Raw genomic sequence first — 21,555 nt, 5'->3', positions numbered from 1 at the left:
CATTCAATTGACTGATCATTGATCACCAATCGAGAATCATCTCAGAACTACAACACAAGAACAACTAGAATGGCTTCCGTAGGTGACAATTGTATACTGTGCAAAGAACCCATGAGAGCAGCAAGGCGTTTATATTAGTGCGATGGTTGCCTGAAATGGAGTCATAGGACCTGTGACACTCGGGTAAGTGACATCTAAGGGCCTGAATCGACACGCCAAGGGCAAGTCTAACCTGCCACTGTAGTCTTATTAAAACTCCTGCACAAGGAAGCGGCTCTTGTGTCGCTTCATATCAGACTCGTGTCAGAGAGAAGGCTACAAAGACATCAATGCACAACTTACAATGCAAGAAAATGCAGAAGAAGCTGTTTAGCTTATGGCAGCAGTACGAAAAAGGTAGAAAAGATCAGTAAACAACTACTGGAAGCCTGTTCGCATTTAGTGAATCCGTTTTAAGTTAACAATCAGTTTTGAAGTACCACATGACTACACAAGTTCAGCAGTTTGTCCATGTATATTTGTGTTTATGAATAAATGAACGAATTCTTAAAATTCTAAGTTATCGAATGATAATGATTACATCATAATACGCTTGAACACGTGCTTTAACCAAGATGGCGCTGTATTTACATATTCGCGTCTTTTGTTTCTCCAACCTCAACCTTCCTTCCAGAATACTTCAAAGCAAAAAAAAAAACAAATAGTTAGATCTGTTTCACTTCAGCAACTTCAAATGTTATGGCTGGATTACAAAATGGTCACGTTTGTGTGTTAACGCGATCGTTTCAATCGATCGCTACAAACGTAAGTCTCCGTCTCGTAATGTACTTTAAAAAACAAACTTTCTTCTTCTTTCACGAAATTATTACTTTATGAGCATAAAAATATATTTGTTCAAAGTGACATAGGTGTTTTCATATTGGGGGCCAGTTGTCTGAAGATCGGGGGCGAGTTTTCTGGGGCTAATTGCCCAGGGGGCGATTTGTCCGGATACCACAATACCCCCACGGCTACAAGAGGATATCTCTTCTTTCTCACTTTAACATTTTCCATATATGGCATTGAGGATTATTTCCACAGGTCACTCAATATACTTATGGCTTCGTTTCCGGTTCACGTGACATTTTCCCTATGAAGTCACACGTCTTTGAAATTTCATTTGCGCTTGCATTCAGTAGTTATAGTCAAAACAGTTCTACAACATGCCCTTCTGTGCGATGACGACGAATGTAAATCTTGTGAAATTAAAACAACTAACTGCAGCTATGAAACTGGTGAGTATAAGTTTAGTGTTCTAATTCTTGAATGATACTCATAACAATTTTATCAAAGTAGGCTCACTCAGTAAGTACACGACTGGTTTTTTTTCCTGTTATCATTTTTAATTTTGACATTTAGTCAACGATACTGTACATGAACACACAAGTCAGTGTTCTTACGTTAACAATTGCAATTAAGCCAAAAGACTAGCTAATTGCAGCTAGAGAGTCAAATTGTTCTTAAAAGTAATGGCTAAGTGACATGTGAAAGATGTTTATGTCCCTTGCTGTCTATTTTAAAAACTACTCTAACTACAATCAAGATTCTAAAACAAAAAGAGCTTCCACTATCTAAAGAGAATCTGTAAAATGGTTAAGTGAACATTACTCATTCATGTCATAAAGTTGCCTCTGGCTCGTGAATAATTAAATATATTTGCAGCGTTCATAATTGCAATTTCCTGTAAGAGCAATAACTGCTGGAAGATAAATAAAGCTCTGCTAGCTGCTTTATATTAAAAACAATTGAACAAGAAAGGTAAATGAATGTATCGATCGCTAATCATGGTACTTTTTTGAGAAACAATCCTATTACAAAAAGTTCTATTCAAAATTTTTTCGTTTAAAAATCAAGTATTTTGTAGCAGTATACATTTTTATCATATTACTGATTTAAACTCGAGCAGGTGGTCAAGATATGTAAGTGGGTTCACTTTAATTAGCATAATTATAAAAGCCGACCAGGAAATCTTCATCTCCTAAGTACATAGTACGGTAGAAACGCTTGACAATGTTTCCTTTAATTAAGCAGAGAAACTCAACGACGTCCAATTTTTTAGCACTAAATAAGTTTCTCAAACAAAGAAACAAAAATTGAACAGTGATTATGTTGAAACAAATGCAGTTTATTTTCGGATGAAACTTACGCTAAAAGTTTGGAGCAAGGGTGTGCATTTGATATCTACGGTGCTTTGACTTTTAAAGTACTTTTCATCGTCAGTACCATGTCGATATGGTTTTCTATTAGCTGTCTTTCTTGAATATTTGTTTTACTCCCTTACGAATGTCTTTCATTCTCCAGATGTAAAGACCTGGATTAAACGAAGAGGAAGAGAATAGAAGAACTAAAGAGATTTTATTGATTGCAATTAAATTTGACCCGGAACCGAGACTAATGATAAAACTTAAAACAAGTGGTAGAAACGAGATAGTAAATAAAAGTAGGATGTAAAATATGGTAGCCACAGATTTCTTGTATTTTGCTAAGTCGATTGCCGTTCGACCAAAATTCTGCGGCGTCCCGTTTGCCTGAACTTGCGACTGGTGGAGGCGAATAATTCGATAGACTTTGAAGTACGAAAACGACGTTATAAAATAACAAGAGAATACTTCAATGATAATCAACGTCATAACAGCCTTTGGATGCCAATGAATCCGAGCTATTACAAGAGGAATCGGAATAATCAACAGGAATGCCACAACGATACTACCTCGACGTAAAGAAATCAAGGCTCGTCGAGACATGTACAGCCATCTTTCAGTAGACATGAATGTCACAACAAAAACTGTGATGGATATAAAGTAAATGGTAATGCTGTCGTTGACCGTGTCCATGGTTCTAGATTTTTCCATGTTGGTGAGTCTTGTCCGGGGGCATTTCAAATATACAACAGTGGACGCCGCATACACCGGCTGGGCTATGAGTGCTGTGCACAAGTCAGTTAGGGCTAGTCCACTAAGAATGATATGAAATGGTGTTCGTGAAAAATTTTTCTTCCAAATTGCCAACAAGATTAAGAGATTTCCAAGGACTGCAATCAGTGACAATGCCACAATGAGTATTGCAATTGTGATATCGACTTGTCGAAGGAAGCGGTTTCGCTTTTCCTCTTCCAGATGGCATGAACCGAAAGAAGCTTGTTGGGGAAACGAGGTGTTGTTGTTGCACATGAGCTTATCTTGGTGATTTCTTCAAGGTTGAGTTTGACGAAGCAGTCAACAGAACCGTGGCGAAAAAAACACAGTGTACTCAAATGCATCCTCTATTGTCGGTTTAGAGATTATGTAGAGGCTTTTTTTTTTTTTTTTTTTTTTGACAAACTCTCAAAAGTCTAACAGGTATTGTTCATTAAAAATTAAAAAAAATTAATAGATTCTGGCAAGAATCATCCGGTGTCAATTTAATCTTTTCCTTATAGAATTGTCATATCGATGAAGCATTTTTCTGTAATTAAATATTGGGACTCGGTTCTTCGAAGACGTTCGTAACTGACTGCGGTCAAGCTTCCACTGTATTGCCTGTGCTTCATTTTAATATTTCTCTCTTTCTTCTTCTACTAAAAGATCGTTTCATCTTGTCAATTATTCTAGCTTATCCAAACCTCTATTACAGTCATTTCCATTTTTATGGCAGAAATGCTTTTTGCTTTGACAAGATACTTCCCCCTTAAAAATAATTGTTGAGTGACAAGTATTTTCAAAGTTGACAACTCCCTTAGTTAGTCGTTTACGCTGACATTTTAAAAAGAAATTTTTAGTAATATCGCCCGATGGTCTGGAAGCGGTAACTAGGTCATAAAAGATATATCTCTATCATGGTGCAGGACATTTTGAAAGAGAATTATTTCTGGAATTTCTCATTTTTCTCTAAAGAAACGAATAATTTTAGAATTAGCAATTAAGAATCAAACAGTTTCCTATATTCTATATACAGTTTAGAAAATGACGCTCTGTTTTGAAATACAAGTATTTCACAGTTGCTTGGCGTAATGTTCCATTTTGAAGGTACGTGCGCGATAAAAACCAAGCCCTGACAAACACTCCTTCATTTCTTTTTTATGAAAGTTTATGAAAGAAACATGTACATCATCAAATCTTTGCCCGTGAAAAGCCAGCTTCTCTTCCTATCAGGACGATAAAGGAAATTAAATTCAGTTTGTTGTTATTCGAAGAAGAAATATTGAGCAAACATGTTTGGATTCGCCTGGAATACTATTTGCGAACTGAAATTTAAAAAAATCATGTCTTTGATGGAAGGAAAAATTCGGTGTCAGATTTATTTGTATTCTAGATGCGCTATCGGTTGGTATCGAAACTAATGACAAAATATTTGAGATAAAGCTTTGGTCTTATTTTTTATCTCGTTTGCAATTTTGAATCAGTTTATCAAATCGATCGATATCTTAGACTCTAAATTATTACAGAACTCTTAATAAGGCTTTTTTCGAAATTTTGACCCAGAATCAGAGTTGCCGTTGACGGTTGTTTCTTCCTTAAGTTGTCGACTGATCCTCTCTCTTCAGTTTATGATGGAAACAATTTTTCACAAATCTTAAATATGATTGCTAATCGTTTCCAAACATGAGCATGCATATATGTCTGTGTGACAGAGCTGAATAATGAAATGCTACGTCAGCAGGTATGCGGTCAACAACGCGGGCCCAAGTGTCCCAGGTCTAAAATTTAGCGACATTAGCGGAAAATAATAAGGGCTGACCTTTAAAGCCGAGGAACTCTGTTTTCTTCGGAGGCACTTTCCTATTTCCAAGGGTCGAAAGGAGAAAATTAATTTTTGAAAATTTTTAGGAGGTGTACCAAATTTTTGGAGGTTGTTCTGTAAGAGAAAAGCGGTAAGGAAAACGACGCCTCGGAGCAACAGAATAGGAAATCAACCATGCGAACGACTCGAAATCCGTGTTTCCGCGGCAAAACCTGGCGCATGCGTATACGTAATTCAGCTCTGTCTGGCTGTGTTTGTTTTCCAATGTAGTGAGGGTGCTATTTGAAAGATATTTATATTAATCTTCTTATTATTATTATCATATTTCAAGACTGATAAAAGCTGTTCATCTTAGCTAAAACTCGAATCATCAAGGTTATTTCAAATGGAACCGAAGATATCGACTGAAGAGTGTAATAATTGCATCAAAAGAAAATAGTGGTCCCTTTATTTTCTCTTGGTTGCTTTAATGTCAACCAGGACCCCGTTGTTCGAAAGGTGGATCACGCTATTGACTGGATAAATCTCTTTCCGGTGGATAGCGCAGTACGTTTTGCTAACGCTTATCCACTGGAGAGCGATTTATCCGTTGGATAGCGGTATCCGTCCTCTGAACAACCGGGGCCAGGAGATATAATTAGAAATATTGTCCAAGTGGTGTTTGGACAGTATTTCGAAAAGCCATGCGTAGGCGTAGTAAATCGGTGAATTTTTCATTTTGTACCTTTTCGTTCGAGGTTGTAGATAGCATTGCTTCCAGGATTTCTAGATGTGTGACAATGTATGACTGAGAGCCATAGCGGTATATTAACTTAAGAAGTCAGTATTTTGAGTGCAATCATCATGTATTTAATTTTAATCATTGAAAAGATTGCGCTTTAGGGAAGGTCAACAGAACATCTTATGCAGTCTGCTGATTGTTCCGTATGCTTGGCAATGCTGTTACTTTTCAAATGATTTGTGCAACACGCTTATAACACCTGGTTCCCCTTTGGAAAAAATATCTGATGAGCTTAAACTCAAGTCAAGGAGACAACGACATGTGTTCACATAATGCCAAGGTAGCCACTTAAGCCGGGTGACCATGTGTGATGGTACAGGGGTTGAGCAATGAGTCCTGTGCACAAATCATTTAACGCCAATCCACCCAACAGAATACGAAATGGCGTACGCGAGGAGTTCTTCTTCCAGATTGCTGCCACATCAGCAAATTTGCTAGCACTGCGACTGGTGACAGAGCAAGAACAACGATAGAGGTGGAGAGATCGACTTGTTTAGTTTTGAAGTCTTCATCTTTAGCAGTAGTTAGAGCGACAAACCCATCTCTACATGGGAGACTTGTATTGTTCGTCATATCAACTCGCCTAGTTTATGCGGTAGTTCTAAAATTAAATCAAAGTTTTCTGGAAGATGATTAAACTCTGAAGGGAACCATAAAAATAAATCTTGTACTACTTATTTTCGATCCTCAAACCTCGAAAAAAGCGAAACAACCCAAATCCTATCAATACGTTCCTAGTTAAACAAACTCTAAAAGATCGCAATAAAGCTTATAAATAAAGCTTAAATAAAGCTTAATTGACATTTTTATTAGTATTTTTTTATTGTAGAAAGGTTTTTTAACCTTAAACAATGACATACGTAAACAATGTAATCAAGAATTCTTTATTTCCAAATGAAAGTTTTTCGGGGCAATCATTTTTCTCATTCTGTAGCGATTGAAGGAAGACTTCATTGTTACTCGTGCCTAATGTTGTATTGCTTTTCGGCATTTAGCCTAGATTATCGATGAAAGCGGTATATAGGACAAAACGTAACGATCCCCGATCTCTCTGCCGTCACATCATAATAACACTCTATTTGATTTCTAAAAAATTGGATTACTCTAGGTAAAAGCGTTATTTAGCTAAAAAACCAGCTGCCAAAGCCGGTACCAATTAGATCTCCTTTTCCATCATTGGTCTTTTCATGTCACTCGGTTATTGCTCTTGCATTGTACTGGGATGTTTTACCATAGTGTATTTAGGGACATTTAATTATCACTTATTCTACAGAGGTACGGTAAACTGTGCAATTGGGCATTTGCGGACACTTCAGAGGGGGAGACAACTCTCTCAACATTCTGCTATTTAAAACCGCTTCTGGCTGGACAGAGAAAATTTGCTTATAGAATTGTTACCTTATGGAATCGGTTAGACGATTCCGTTGAACTTAGTACGTCAATCGAAGGTTTTAAACCTAGATTGAGAAGAATACTAAACATTCATGCACTTTGGACACCTGATAATCATGCGTTGCAAGGACACTTGACAATTATACATTGCAAGGCTATATGACAATCATGCATTGCAAGGACACTCGACAATCATGCATTGCAAAGAAACTGTTACAGTTATGCTTTCGCGTTTACCAAAAAAATGTTTTCCAATATTGTTTTTAAAATTCATGTTATAAATTGGTACACTTTTCGTCTTTCCAAGATGATGTACCATCCTACTGAGATGGCCATAGGTTGGGTAGTGTTTGAGCAGTAGGTCCGGTGCACGAATCAGTAAACGCTAATCCACTCAGCAGATTCTGAGGACTTTCATTATCTGATGTAAATGCAGGTAGCTCTTTTTTTCCCTTGATAATCAGTACTTACCCTAAAAGTCAAAAACAACGCAATATTTATCAAGCGACAGACAGCGGAATTTTTAAAATAAATATATAAAAAGTTTTTATTCAAGGTTTTAAACAAACGTTAAAACTTACAAGATCCATTACAAATAGGATAAAACTATCTAAGTGTTACTTACAATCTATTTAGAATCAAAAAGACATCTATTTACAAAGCATTTCTTAAACCTCTCTGTGTTAACACGTGGGATCTGGTAAGGATGCGACCTACCGCATAGAGCCCTGTTCTTAAGTGGGGGAGAAGATCCTGCAAGGGATGCGAAGAAGTACCGATAATGCTTTTCTAGAGCCTTACATCCCTAGCTGTCTATAATAACCTGCCGAATTGATGACTGGTGTTGAACATACCCAAATCGAAAGGCCCTTTTCAGTAGCCTATCAATCTGAATAAGGTACTTCGTGTAAGCAGCAACACCCCAAACTCTAATACAGTAAGTAAAAAGTGACATAATGAGACAATTGAAGAGGTAATCAAGATCAGATACACTATAACCATTTCTTTTACACACTCTAAGGATATGCATACGTTTCAGAGCTCTTTCCATCAAACTATCAAAATGCTTATCCCAGTTGGTAGGACTATCATGAAAAGTCACTCCCAGAAGCTTTAAATATGACACACGTTTAAAAGTAACAATTGGCTCAGGAGGGGGTAAGGTCTTTCTTCCTTTTATGATTAGTTCCTTGGTCTTACTTAGGTTAAGTTTCATCAAATTTTACTCTGCCCAGACTTTAATATTCTCTACCTCCTCAGAGGCACTATCGTTGACATTAGGCCCAGCGGGTATATTAAATGTAATGTCATCAGCGTATTTAGTCATTAAGGTATTCTGGGAGGTGGGGTTTATATCATTAACCATGATGATAAAAAGTACAGGCCCCAGAACTGTGCCTTGGGGCACACCTCGATTAACAGATAAAAATTGGGTCTTGACTTTGTCCTACAGACACCCTTTGCTGACGATCTTTTAAGAAGTCAATAACCCAATTAACAATGTAAGGGTTAATATCAGGCACTTTCTTAAGTTTATCAATTACAACTCTGTGGGAGACTGAATCAAAGGCTTTCGAGAAGTCAAAAGACAGAATTCTAACAAGGTTAGAATGGCCATCAAGCCATCTCATTCAAAACTGCTGATTATATAATAGGGCAGTCTCAGTACCGCAATCCTTCTGATAGATGAAATGATCTGAATGAATAAAGTCGGAAACAGGTTTCTTTAATTCGAAATCAAGGATTAACCTTTCAAAAAGTCTCATTATAATGTCAGTGACTGATATCGGTCTAAGCTGCTCCAAAGCAGAAATATTGGTCTCCTTAGGAATACGTCGCACATTTGCAGTCTTCCAAATCTTAGGGACTTGCTGGGAGACTAAGGAAACATTTAAAATGTGTGTTATCACAGGTGTTAGTTCCAGGGTATACTCCTTCAAAAACCGAAAAAAAAAAGGAATCTCATCGACTCTCCTTATCCGAGATTGAGAAAAACACAAACCTTCAGTTAGAGTTAGGGCCACATGTTAATTGAGGTAAAGACAGAATCCTTCAAAGGAAGTCTCTTCAAAACCAAATTTTGGGATGCACCTTTTGATAAGGTTTATTTTAAAGGATATTACAAAAGACATCAACAGAATCTCCTATTTAAGCCCCTAAGTGGAGCGCATTTTGCTCCAAATTAATCATGAATTCTCCAAAAAAATATTTATACTGCTTCTCAAGTACTGCTTGTCGCCCTCATGCAGTTTTGATAATTATTTGCCCTTTTTTGTCTTTACTTTTGTTTTTTACCACTTGCAGATTTTGAACCAGGATTTTAGAAAACGTAGATTTAATTTGAGAATGTGAAGAGCATTGCAATAAGTTATCTTTGAGATCGAAAAAGATGTAACACTCTCCAACGACCCTAGAGCATATTTTTGGCTTGTGACGCTGCATTTTAAATAATTCAAAAATCACACTCACATTACATTCTAGCGCAGGTTGTAATTAACATTAAAAGAAGGACCTTGATTACGTAATTGCTTTCGTTCTAATTAAAAGTAGCTGGAGTTCTGTCTTGTTTCATTATCGAGATTACCCCCATATTTTCGTATATTGTTCACAGTTTGAATCACTTACGCAGTTAGTCGTTCCTGTTTGAACCGGTTTACAATGATACCCTTATAAGAGAACGCCCCCTTAGTATCATGCAGTTGGAGTTAGGAGATCGAAAGAGTCACATCAGAGTTTTTACTATGGTTTTGTCTGTTCGAGTCACGCAACGTTGGAGTTTCTTTACGCCTTTAAGACAGGATCAATTGTAAGTTGCAGTCGATTGTATCCCGTTTCGTTTTCCTCTCGATTTCGCTTTTTTTGTAATTAGTCTTAGCGTGTTTTCTTTGTCTTGTACATCGTAATTTTCCTCTTTTAGTTTAACCGCACGTGTAAGATATTCAAACGAGTCGATGATCAGATTAAATGCTGTTGAATCAACTTGAATCAACCACGTCTTCTGCACTGGGTACCCGACACAGGTGATAAATTGACTATCAAACGAATTTTGAAGAAACCTTCAGGTGGTCCATTTAATACGTTTTATTTGTGAAGTACACAGCAACTTGTAAGATATCGTACTTGAAAGCTGAAGAAGAAGCCTTTAGGTGGTCACTATAATACGTTTTATTCGTAAAAAGAACGGTCACGGAATCTAACAATATCTTATAAGATATCGTACTTGGAAGGTGAACTCAATTATGCAAATGTATTAATCATGTACATTCAGCGGAAAAGTTTTTAGATTGCTCTTCTTCGTGCACCATGGAACCGGAATACAACATGTTAAACCACACCACAAAATTTGCTTCTCGGCACCAAGAGTCTTTTAATTCTAGTTCAGAAGATCGTGGCAGAGAACACCAGGTTTCTTTTCTTGGTGCAGTTGGTTTCTCTACATCAGTCATCATTGCTATTTTATCACCATCGGCTGTGGTTGGAAATGCATTGATTTTGGCTACCATTTGGAAAAGAACTTTTGCTAGGACTTCATTCCACGTTCTCTTAAGTGGATTGGCGTTAACTGACTTTTTCACTGGACTTTTTGCCCAACCTTTATTCGCCGCAGCGTTTCTAAAGAACTCTTTAAACATTCGTACAGCAGGCGAGAGCATTAGCACATACTTCATTAGCATAACGCTTTTTATTATGACGGTGATGTCCATTGAACGATGGCTGTATATGTCTCAAAGATCAGTTAGTGCATCACGTCGTAGATATTTGTTGCTTATCCTAATGTTTTTTTCCCCAATTCCAGCAGTTGTTAGCGGCGTATTAGCCAAACATAAAGATCCGGCGTATGAGTTCGTGTTTACCATAACTACAGTGGTGGAGATATCGTGTTGTTATCTTATGACATTATTCGGTTATTTCAAAGTGTACCGGATTCTACGCCATCATCAGCAACAAATTCGTGCCAGCTGCACGTCTCAGAATTTTGGTCAACCCACTATAGACCTTGAAAAGAACAAGAAATCTGTGGCTACCATGTTATGCATTTTGTTATTGTTTTCTGTTTGTTTCATTCCTTATATTGTGACAGCTCCGCTAAAATTTACTCCTGATTCTAGATATGTAGGAAGAGCTTACGCTGCTGAGAAAGTCTCAGTGGTGTTTTTATTTTTGTCTTCAACACTGAACCCAGGGCTCTACGTTTGGAGAATGAGGGACATTCGTACTGGCCTTAAGCAATTGTTGCGCATGAGCAACTAGCGAAGTTGCTCCTTCCATGTTCATTATCTGCTGATGTTCGATTTGCAAACCGGGATAGCTGCTGCCTAACACATATAAACCCAGTGATGACCCTAGTTTATATTACCAAATAGTTCCCTGCAGGTCACTGGGATAGCAACAGTGCATAGAAGACGAAGGTCTGGCGTTTGATACCCCTTATGAACTTACGTGATTTTTTTTGTTATCTTGTGACGGTGCTCGCTTATTTTAAAGTTTATCCAATTATTCGCCGTCATTGTAACCAAATTCAAGGCAGCGGACTTTCACGGAACTTTGGTCAACCCGCAACTGACGTAGCAAAGTATAGCAAATCTATAGCAATTTTGTTATCTATTTTTTTTTTTTTTCTCTATCTGTGTCTTACCACATGTTTTTTTCCACTACGGTAAATTTGTTAGTTCACAAAGGGTGGCAACAGACGAAAGAAGGACAGATCTCTGCAATGGTATGTGTGAAACTAATGTTTTTCTCACCGTCGCACAATCCAGGGTTTTACCTTTGGAGAGTGAGAAATATTCATAATGGTCTCAAACAGCTTTTCAGTTGTTAATTAAAACGTTTTTTCCGTTCTTTTGTGTTTCATTTTAAATTAAAATGTAGTTTAAATTAAATGTAGTTTAAATCAAATTCAGTTTAAATTTAAATTTAGTTTAAATCAAAATTTAGTTTTGTGATTAATTTTAAATTAAAATTTAGTTTCCGAAGAAACTGACGAGAATATTAATGTTGTTCAAGCTATTATTTTCTTTCCAAGGTAGACTTATAATTCGATTCACATTTCAAGTTATACAGGAAATTGAATATAAAGTTTAATTGGTTCCGGAATTTGCCTTGAGAGATTTGACATGAATTTGAAAGAGTTGTTTGAAATTTTCTTAACAATCTATTTCATACCGCATTTGATTGAACGGTCTCAGTAATTGAAAAAAGAAAAAAAAAACAATTCCGAATTCCGGACACCATTTTAAATAACAACGTCATCAAAATGAAGAGACAGTTTGTTATTTGACTTACTGGATTGATTGTGTATACTTTTATTTTTGGTGGGGATCTACAATACGCTTTGAATGTTTATTTTATCCAAGTAAAAAAAATTGATTGATTGAGCTGTTTGAAATGTTCCTAACACATATAACAGCAGTTAGGGAAATAGGCAAACATTAATATCAACGGTGTTTTATTTATGTTCAATTTGTAAACCGGGATAACTGTTACTTAACAAATATAAACCTAGTGGTGACCATAGCAGGTCACTGGTACAGCAACAGAGCATGGAATCCGAAGGTATGGCGTTTGATACCTGTTAGAAATACACATTTTTTTCTTTATCTTGCGCTAGAGACAAAGAGAAATCTATCACCGTAAAAAAAGACATCTTTCTTTATTGCATAACAACTTCAAAATGTTTTGAAAATCTTTGCACCTATATGTATATCTTATTAATTTTGACCTAAAACGCAGTCGACGAGCAAAAGCAACTCACGAAAGCTCACAAATATCATTTCAATGAGGTTGGGTTATGTATGGCCACAGTAAAGATTTAGCGCCATGAAAAAAAAACATCTAAATGGCCTCTTCTTGTCTTCATATCTCAGTACTTTAAAGTCTGTTTCGCGTCTTCTGCCTCGAAACAGAAGCCTCTCTTATTTTCTATATTTATTTATCAAACCTGATTAATAGCTGTATGACGAATACAAGACGCTCAAGATCAAGTTTACCGCGCATGTAAATTTGCGTATCGAAGACAGGTGCAACTTTGCTTTAAATATGCAAAATAATATTGGTCAGTGTTATCTTTTCAAAGAGCTGTGATCCACTTACCTCACGCAAATCAATTTTCAGTATAGGAGGATTCTTTGCGAATGAATGATTTATGGCCAAAAGTGTAAGAATGATTCTTCGTAAAGTTGAACATAGAAATCTTCGCTGAATGTCAGTCACCAGCATTCGAGCAAAGGCGTGTCGATATTATATTTCTGGTAGGCAAACATTAATGTCAGCGGTATTAGCTTCTGAAGGGTAATAAAAATGTTAATAATGAATAAAACACGTCTAAAGTAAAACTTCTATACTCGCATAAACCTTTCACAGACGATTTCATTACTTAGCGAGGTGTAGTCTACCAGGAAATATAACCGTGCAACTCCATACCATTCTAAAACACAGTCTAAGTCCCAATGATAATCTATTGTTTTCTTCCTTGTTTTATTTTATCAAAGAGTTGCAAGCATAATGAAATAAGGGATTCACCGAAAATTTTTGCCTTTAAATTTTTTGACGTCGCCTGAATTAGATAATGTTCATCGGGGTTTGAAATATAACATCACAGCTTACTTGGAAAACAAATGGACTTGAGGATAATGAAAAGCTCTCATCAAGCCAATTTGCAAGCATAATGATTACAGAAAGTAATCATTGGATTCGATCGAGGGACAGAAATAAGTACACAGGAGCCGACTCATATCTTATTCTGCTAGCAGGGGAAGCAAACGGGAAAAGACATTGAAGATGAGCAACAAAAGTGCATCCACAATTGGAAGGGTGAAGAATAATACTCTAGGAGGAGTGTAACTGGCAATCTCCACTAAAATTTTAGTGGCAGTGTAAAGCAAAAGTAATTTGGTTCAGTGTTAGCTTTGAAACGCAGACAAAATCAGACGAAGACTGATTATTTCAATTTATCGTCAACAACCTGCTTCAGGTATCCATAGAAATAAAACTGAAGAAAAAATATGATATTAGTCGAGCTCTGTGAAAATCATTTACACGACTAAAATCGAAAGAATTTTATTGCGAAAAAGTAGACTGTGTTCTGCATTGTGTATTTCATTACGTCTAAACACTGAGAAAAAAAGGTTTTTTTTAACAGTTATGGCCGACCCTTAGCGGTATGTCCTCTGCTAGACAATCTTTTATTTAAGACGAAACAAGATCCTTTATGTTCAATTTACTGTATAACTTTAAATGTGAATTAAATTATAAGCTTATCCTTATCAAGAAGGTCATTATATGAAAACCTTAACAAAATTAATATTCCTGTGCACTTTTCGGAACCTCTATGACTTACACCAGATTTTGATTTAAAATTAATCACAAAAGAACCAAAACAAAAAAAAACCTTTTAATTAATTACTGAAAAGCTGTTTGAGACGATAACGAACATCTCTAATTATATTCATCGTGGTTTGAAATGGGAAACATTCGAACTTGAGGATAATTAAAAGATCTCACCGAGTCAATTTGCAACTGAGCATAATGATTACAGAAAAGGATCCGAGGCCGGGGCAGAAATAAGTAAACAGAAGCCGACACATATCTAATTCTGCAATCAGGGAAAGCAAACGGGAAAAAGTATTGAGGATGAGTAACAAAAGTGCATCCACAGTTGGTGGGGTGAAAAACGATACTCTGAGAGGAGTATAACTGGCACTCTCCATAAAAAAAATTAATGGCAGTGTAAAGCGAAAGTAATTTGGTTCGGTTTTTGCTTCGACATGCAAACAAAATTAGACGAAGGCTGATTATTTCAGTTCATTGTCAACAACCTGCTTTAAGTAGCCGTAAAAATAAAACTAAAGAAAAGATAGGATATTAGTCGAACTCTGTGAAAATCACTCATATGGAGTTTAGAGAAATCTTACAATATCCAATGGCGTTTAGAACGGAAAATCAGGCTGTGTTTTTCAATGTGTATTTCATTATGTCTAAACACTGAGAAAAAAGTTTTTTTAACAGTTATGGCCGACCCTTAGCGGCATGTCCTCTACCAAACAATCTTTTATTTGAGACGAAACGAGAAGCGATTTCAAGACCAGCATATTCAAGAACTCTCTAACCACATAAATTACTCTCGGTATCGCTGATTCAAGCTGTACCGACTCGTTTCGCATATGCATGAGATTCTAAGAGTATTATTAAGATTTTCTTTTTGTTCTCTTACACTATAGACACATAAATTGTATCTAGGTATAAAAAAAGATTTCGGGAGGCGTCTGATGAAAATTTGGGGACATTATTCAATAACTTTATTTAATTTGATATCTTAGAAGATCTCAGAATCATTCCATTCCAGAATTGATTATGTTCATGTTGATATATTTTTCTACCAGGATCACAGGACTATTCACTCAGTTGCAGAGTAACTTTTTCGATCATGACTGGGGTGGTGTTTCTTGTCTCCTTCTTTGGTAACTCCTCGGTCATTCACATTGTTAGGAGAAGCCAAAAAATGAGGTCTACCACTTTTCTGCTGATACTCAACATGGCGTGCGCAGATTTGGTGATATCCACTTGGACTAGTGCCTTGTTAATCAAGTATTTGCTCTTGCGGTCAGTTTGGATCTCCGGGACTTTCGGAACTGTGTTATGTAATACAAGCTTGTATATTGCTTTGGTTTCCTTTCTTGCGTGTATTCTTAGCTTGGTTGGTATAACAATAGATCGCTACATGGCAGTCAGTCGACCTCTAAAACACAAGCCTTTGTCAAAATGGACCAAAATAACCATCCCTATCATATGGGCAACGTCCCTTCTGCTGCCAGTTGGTACTTTGTTGGGAAAAAATGAATTTTCCAATCATTCAGGGTTCACTACGTGCGGTGAAACGATATCCAATACCAATTCCATAATACTTGCGTCTTGTTTTTTTTTGCCTTTTACATTAATGGCAGTTCTTTATCCCATGATCAGTTATCATCTCTGGAAGAGGCAGGTGCCAGGGGAATTCAACGCTTTGCAACAGCAGATAGCAAATCGCATGGCACGGAGAGTCACACTTATGATGATTACAGTGATTGTCATTTTTTTCATTTGCTGGGCGCCACAATTTGTGTTTTCTTGGCTGCATCCATTTGCTGAGCAGCTAGCGATGGAAGCGCCAATATGGCTGATTCCTTTTACCATTTGGTTGAAGATATTAAACAGTGCAGCGAATCCTATTATCTACGCGATATTTAATGAGTCCTTTCGAAAAGGCTTTAGACACATTCTCTACTGTGACAAGTTCTTCGAACTCAATACAGCGGAAATAAGACCTCAGCCATGCGCTAACACCCACACGAACCGTGAGCCAGCTCAAGATGTCCAATTACTTAACTTCCATTCTATACTTCATTGTGAAATATACGACAAATAGAAGCCCTTTTGCCGTCCGTCTGTTCAGTAATTTATCTCAGATGACCACATTTTGAGGTCTTCTGTGACGTGTTACCATACAGACCCACGGCAACCTGGAATCCATATTTTTGGTATGATAACAAAGAAAAATATTGTTGATAATGGTGTCAGCTATCTGTCTGTACTCCAGTAGATCCTATGTAAGACCCAATCGAAATGCATGTATAATTTATTGATAATTGATGAAGAGATCTTTCATTTCACTCTCGAAAGCTGTGCAAGGAATATCAAGCTTCACGAAACGCTAAAAAACTAAACCAAAAGTGGATCAGTGCAAGGTTTCCAACTACCGTCATGCAAGGCAAAGTCATTTTTAAATGAAATAGTTTCATTTCATTTTGCATGTTGGCGTTGTAATTATCTTTACCCCTTTCATTATTATGACTGTACAAGATCATGGAGGAAAAATTACATATGCTCTAAATAATATCCTGAGAGTTTTTCTCGGTTGTGTGCCTCGTGTGCGTTATAAAACGAAACGAGAAAAGCTCAGGATATTCCATGCTCCATGCTATTTACATAGGTATTAAGACGTCCTTAATTCTCAACAGGTTTCTTCTCGTTTTTTCACAATTTTTAATTAACGCTTTAATTAAATAGGGAGGATGAACTATATGTCCATGGAGACACAACTTTTGTGGTAGCATCAAATTTTAGTATAATGCAGTTGAAAAGGAAGGATAAAAAGGAAACCGTGTCGCTTAAATATAGTGCAAATTTCTTCTATTTGTGTATGGACAACAGGTGCTTCAGACCAGCTCTAAAATCCCTCATTCTCCAAAAGCACAAAACTGGGTTGAGAGAAGTAGAGAGAAATACAAGCACTACAGACACTCTCTCGCCGATCATTCCAGCTTTTGAATGTGTACCAGAGTCGACAGGAACAGCCACAGTAAATGGTATGAAACATATCATTGGAGAACAGTAACAAGATGTAAACCATGGTACAATACAATACAATACAATATATTACAATACAATATTCTTTATTTAACGAAGGTGACGCAATTAACCCAATGAGTTATCTAACTTACGGCCTTCACAACAATATAAACCCACCATCCCACCCCAGGGGAGGACATCCATCACACACTAATCTCGTGTGTGGGAAATTAACGTCTCCTACCCCAACCCGGCAGGAGACGGGAACTCCATTTATTTGTCCCTATCCGAGAAGACTAGAATATCTAACCATTTCTTGATGTTATAGAAAGGTAGCAAATTCTTCTCAATTATTTTAACACCTTGAGCGTTGGTCCGGCCGGGGCTCGAACCCTCGACCTCCCGCACAACAGGCCACGAATCTCTTGTATTTTTCCCGGTTCATTGCATTCTGACCAAATCTTTGAGCTGAAACCTTGCTGGCTTTAATCTCCTGTCGATGATGTCAAACGATCTTATAAACTTTATAATAAGCGATTAATATGATGACATAACAAAATGAAATTTGTGAGATTGAATCTCAAATGTTTTTCTAAACCGGAAATTCTGGTTCATTAAAACCCTTATTACAACGTTGGGAATTGGGAGGAACAGTGAATATCTACGACGGGATGTCATGAAGGATGGATCTTCAAGACATGTAAAGCCATCGCTCAATGGAAATCGCTGCTATGGTTAGAATGGTTACGGAGACTAAGAAAATGGTACTACCTTTGCCTACGGTACGCATAATGGCAACTAGAATTGTACTATCCTGTACCTTCGTGAGTGTCGTTGGAGACGTTAGAAAGTTTGCTGCATAACATGGCTGAGCAATAAGTCCTGTACAAAGATCGTTTAATGCTAATCCATTCAGAACGATATGAAACGTTGTTCGTGGAAAAGTTCTCCAAATTCGTGCTAAAATTATTGCATTTTCTACCACAGTCACGAGTGGTAACACAGCGATAACAGTTGCCTTTGAATGGATAACTACAGAACGAAAATTATGATCGTTTTCCAAGTTGTAGTGTTCTGATTTATATATTCGCTAGGCTATCGCTCCAAGCGTAAGCTTTTGCCGAAACTTTGCGGTAGCAATTTACACTGTCGACTAAGTTGAGTTATATAACGTTGTATTCTTAGATTGATAAACTTTTTGGAGTAAACGTTAAAGTATAGGTCTTATTTTGTAGCTGTAAGTAATGAACCTCGAAGCTTTATCCCCTACACTGAATTTTCATCGAATGATCGGCTCAGTGATTTTATATCAATTGATTTTTACAAAGTAATCATATAAAGTACAGCCTTGCAAAAACAAAAACAAAAGTTTAACTTTTGCACCTGTATGTTGTTCCGGTATTAATCATTTTGTTTCTATTCTGTAGATAACAGAAACATTCAAAGCGTATTGCAGATCCCCAAAATAAAGTCATTGTACAAATAATCAATCCTGTAAGTTAAATAACACACCATCTCTTTATTTTCATGACTTTGTTTTTGACATAGGTGTCCGAAATTAGTTTTTTTAGTTATTGAGACCGTTCAATGAAACGCCGTATGAAATAGATTGTTGAGAACATTTCAAACAGCTCTTTCATGTCAAACCTCCCAAGGCAAATTCTGGAACTAAATGAAACATTTTTAAATTTCCTGTGAATCGAATTATAAGCTTATCCTTGTCTCAATGAAAACCTGAACAAAATTAATATCAACGTGTTCTTTTGGGAAACTACTTTGACTTACATCAAATTTTGATTTAAAATTAATCACAAAAGAACGGAAAAAACGTTTTAAATTAACTACTGAAAAGCTGTTTGAGACCATTACTACCATCTCTCATTCTCCAAAGGTACAATCCTGGATTGAGGGACGATAACAAAAACATTAGCACCACCGATACCATTGTAGAGATCTGCCCTTGCTTCGTCTCTTTCCAGCCTTTGTGAACCAACAAACTTACCGTAGTGGACAAAACATACGGCAAGACACAGGTAGAGACTTCTATAAAAATAATTTACCGATCCCCACTAATTTCTTGAGAGAAATGCTCTGCCTGATACTAAAAGAGAACTCATTTCTGTTCAATAGACAACTTTATCTACAAACCCACGGAACGGCCATGGGAACAAAAATGGCCGTGGCTTTTGCCAATATCTTCATGGCAAGAATAGAAAAAGAGATAATATGCAGGAGCGAAATCAAACCGCTAGTTTGGAAGAGATATATCGACGATGTCTTTTGTCTATGGGACACAACCGAAGAAAATGTAAAAGCATTCGTTGAAAGGGCAAACAACTACCACGATACAGTAAAATTCACGGCTGAGATATCACAATCAGAAATTACATTCTTGGACACAAAAGTGTTTAAAGGCATTAGATTCCAGAAGGATTCAACTCTCGATGTGCAAACGCACTTTAAACAAACAGAAACTTTCCAATACACGGATTTCCACTCGTGTCATCCACCAGGCGTAAAGAAAGGATTTCTAAAGGGGGAAGCTTTACGCCTCCTTAGAACAAACTCATCAAAATCTACGTTTAAGAAAAACGTGCAAAACTTCAAATCACGCCTACAGAACAAGGTATACCCATATGAATTCCGAGAGAAACACCTATGCGAAGTCTACTTCGAAAATAGAGAAAGATCCCTCCAAAACAAAGACAACCGAACTAAAAAGAAAATATTGCCTTCCATAACACAGTATCATCCGGCTTTACCCAATCTTAAGAATATATTGATGGGAAAATGGCACCTTATTCAAAACCAACCACAACTCAAAGAAAAATTTCAAGTGCCACCCATGATAGCATATCGCAAAGGAAAGTCGTTAAAAGACATCTTGGTCGGAGCTAAACTCTGAAGGCAAAGATTCGAAACTAGCTCGCCCATGGTAGCAGTCGTTTTTCAGCAGATTGTTGACAATGAACTGGAATAATCAATTTTTCGTCTAATTTTGTTTGCATTTCAAAGCTAAAAACCGAACCAAATTACTTTTTCTACTTTGAATAATTGATTTTTTGTTTCCGGTCACTCTTTTATTGATTTGCTTCAGAATTCTTTCAAATCAGCCCATCTCGACACTCATACAACACTCACTTTTTGACTTGCTTTTCTTTATTGTAACTGTTGGATTTTGTTGATTACTTATTGACATCATGTTGGGATTAATTACTAATGTTTGAAGAGCCCTTGAAGCTGTTAAAGTAAACAGAGATGAAATGAAATCAAAAATGCAATCTTTCCTTTTCCTAGTTTCGTTTATGAGTAAATTTGCTTGATGACACTTTTAAGTATTCATAGTTTTTTTTCACAAATATCATTTGGTTTACCTGTTCAAAGCCTACTGTGCTTACTCCACATTTAATATTGAAAGGAAAGTAAAATAAATTTAGCTAAGCTTACATTTGTCGTTTTTTCCCGTGATTAAATCTCTGAATTATCGGGATAGCTCACTTTGAGGCCAAATAGAATTATGTACCATCTCTTATAAAGTTATATTGTATAGAACAAAATCAAATTTGATGTTCAGTTTATGTTCTATTTGAGAACCGGTAGTGCATAATATGGACTTAACGAAGACAACTTTTAAGTTGCAAAAAAAAATGTATTTAAAATTTGAATTTCTTGTGGGCTGGAATGGCCATGCAAAGTTAAAAGCATTCTTTTTACAAGGATTTATTGGATGCACTCTTCTTTGTTCAATTGTGTCTCCACAAAATACTCCGCTCAGACCAAAGAAATGTTTTTATAAGGGATGAAGTCAGGATCTTAAGCTAGCTAAAAGCTGTTTAAAGCCCCTGCGAATGTCCCTCATTCTCCAAAGGTACAACCCAGGGTTGAGTGACGAAGACAGAAATACGAGCACAGTTGCTAGGTATATCGCCGATGTCATTTGTGTTTTTGTAACTGTAGTTGTAAGAGCTACTACCATGGACACAACGAAAGGTAGGAAACAGATAGAGAATAGCAAAAAGATATATAGCATGGTTGCCACAGATTTCTTGTACTTCGCCGAGTCTATGGCAGGTTGACCAAAGCTCTGAGATATTCCGTTGGCTTGAATTTGAAGCTGGTGACTACGAATAATTTGATAAACCTTAAAATAAGCGAGCGACATGATAAGATAGTAAAACGAAAGATTTGCAATTGTCATTGGAAGTAAGATATCCAACAGAGCGCTGGCTGGTTCCGACAAGGCTAAAATGAAGACAACGAGTGAAGGAACCGGAAAGAGTAATATCACTATAGCA

General features: G+C 36.8%; 5 protein-coding genes across 7 annotated transcripts in view; 3 read left to right on the top strand and 2 right to left on the bottom strand.

Annotated features, from left to right (window-relative positions):
* Window positions 1–303: 303 nt before the first annotated feature.
* LOC148716189 (uncharacterized) lies at window positions 304–3,552 on the bottom strand. Its single transcript, XM_088744388.1, has one exon. The coding sequence runs from the start codon at window positions 3,207–3,209 to the stop codon at window positions 2,283–2,285; it is 927 nt and encodes a 308-aa protein (XP_088600514.1). The 5' UTR covers window positions 3,210–3,552; the 3' UTR covers window positions 304–2,282.
* A 5,124-nt stretch (window positions 3,553–8,676) lies between these two features.
* Window positions 8,677–11,187, top strand: LOC148716188 (high-affinity lysophosphatidic acid receptor-like). The gene is made up of 2 exons (XM_088745627.1): window positions 8,677–9,737; window positions 9,849–11,187. The coding sequence occupies exon 2, from the start codon at window positions 10,235–10,237 to the stop codon at window positions 11,180–11,182; it is 948 nt and encodes a 315-aa protein (XP_088601753.1). The 5' UTR covers window positions 8,677–9,737; window positions 9,849–10,234; the 3' UTR covers window positions 11,183–11,187.
* A 27-nt stretch (window positions 11,188–11,214) lies between these two features.
* On the top strand, window positions 11,215–18,501 carry LOC111327604 (neuropeptide FF receptor 2-like). 3 transcript variants are annotated; one of them, XM_022931822.2, is made up of 3 exons: window positions 11,973–12,487; window positions 15,313–15,532; window positions 15,893–18,501. In XM_022931822.2, exons 1-3 carry the CDS (start codon window positions 12,475–12,477, stop codon window positions 16,335–16,337), a joined length of 678 nt encoding a protein of 225 aa, XP_022787557.2. In that variant the 5' UTR covers window positions 11,973–12,474; the 3' UTR covers window positions 16,338–18,501. The 3 variants fall into 3 exon arrangements, with proteins under 3 accessions (XP_088601752.1, XP_022787557.2, XP_088601751.1); XM_088745626.1 differs by lacking the exon at window positions 11,973–12,487 and adding an exon at window positions 11,215–11,648 and having other exon boundaries at window positions 15,313–18,501; XM_088745625.1 differs by having other exon boundaries at window positions 11,976–12,487; window positions 15,313–18,501.
* A 492-nt stretch (window positions 18,502–18,993) lies between these two features.
* Window positions 18,994–20,421, top strand: LOC148716187 (uncharacterized). The gene is made up of 2 exons (XM_088745864.1): window positions 18,994–19,293; window positions 19,391–20,421. Exon 2 carries the CDS (start codon window positions 19,422–19,424, stop codon window positions 20,163–20,165), a length of 744 nt encoding a protein of 247 aa, XP_088601990.1. The 5' UTR covers window positions 18,994–19,293; window positions 19,391–19,421; the 3' UTR covers window positions 20,166–20,421.
* LOC148716186 (uncharacterized) overlaps window positions 20,402–21,555 on the bottom strand; it is a 3,154-nt gene continuing 2,000 nt past the window's right edge. Inside the window, exon 1 of the mRNA XM_088745863.1 lies at window positions 20,402–21,555. This exon is cut by the window's right edge and continues 2,000 nt beyond it. Within this exon, the coding sequence (XP_088601989.1) occupies window positions 21,066–21,555 (490 nt within the window). The 3' untranslated portion in view covers window positions 20,402–21,065.

Source organism: Stylophora pistillata, chromosome 14 (genome assembly GCF_964205215.1).
Source record: "Stylophora pistillata chromosome 14, jaStyPist1.2, whole genome shotgun sequence".
NCBI lineage: Eukaryota > Metazoa > Cnidaria > Anthozoa > Scleractinia > Pocilloporidae > Stylophora > Stylophora pistillata.
The sequence above is the reverse complement of the archived record's forward strand: the minus strand, read 5'-3'. Positions and strand labels throughout refer to the sequence as shown.

Excerpts from the sequence above, each read along its gene's own strand:
- LOC148716189 (XM_088744388.1), bottom strand. The coding sequence starts at position 3,209 with ATGTGCAACAACAACACCTCGTTTCCCCAACAAGCTTCTTTCGGTTCA.
- LOC148716188 (XM_088745627.1), top strand. The coding sequence starts at position 10,235 with ATGGAACCGGAATACAACATGTTAAACCACACCACAAAATTTGCTTCT.
- LOC148716187 (XM_088745864.1), top strand. The coding sequence starts at position 19,422 with ATGGGAACAAAAATGGCCGTGGCTTTTGCCAATATCTTCATGGCAAGA.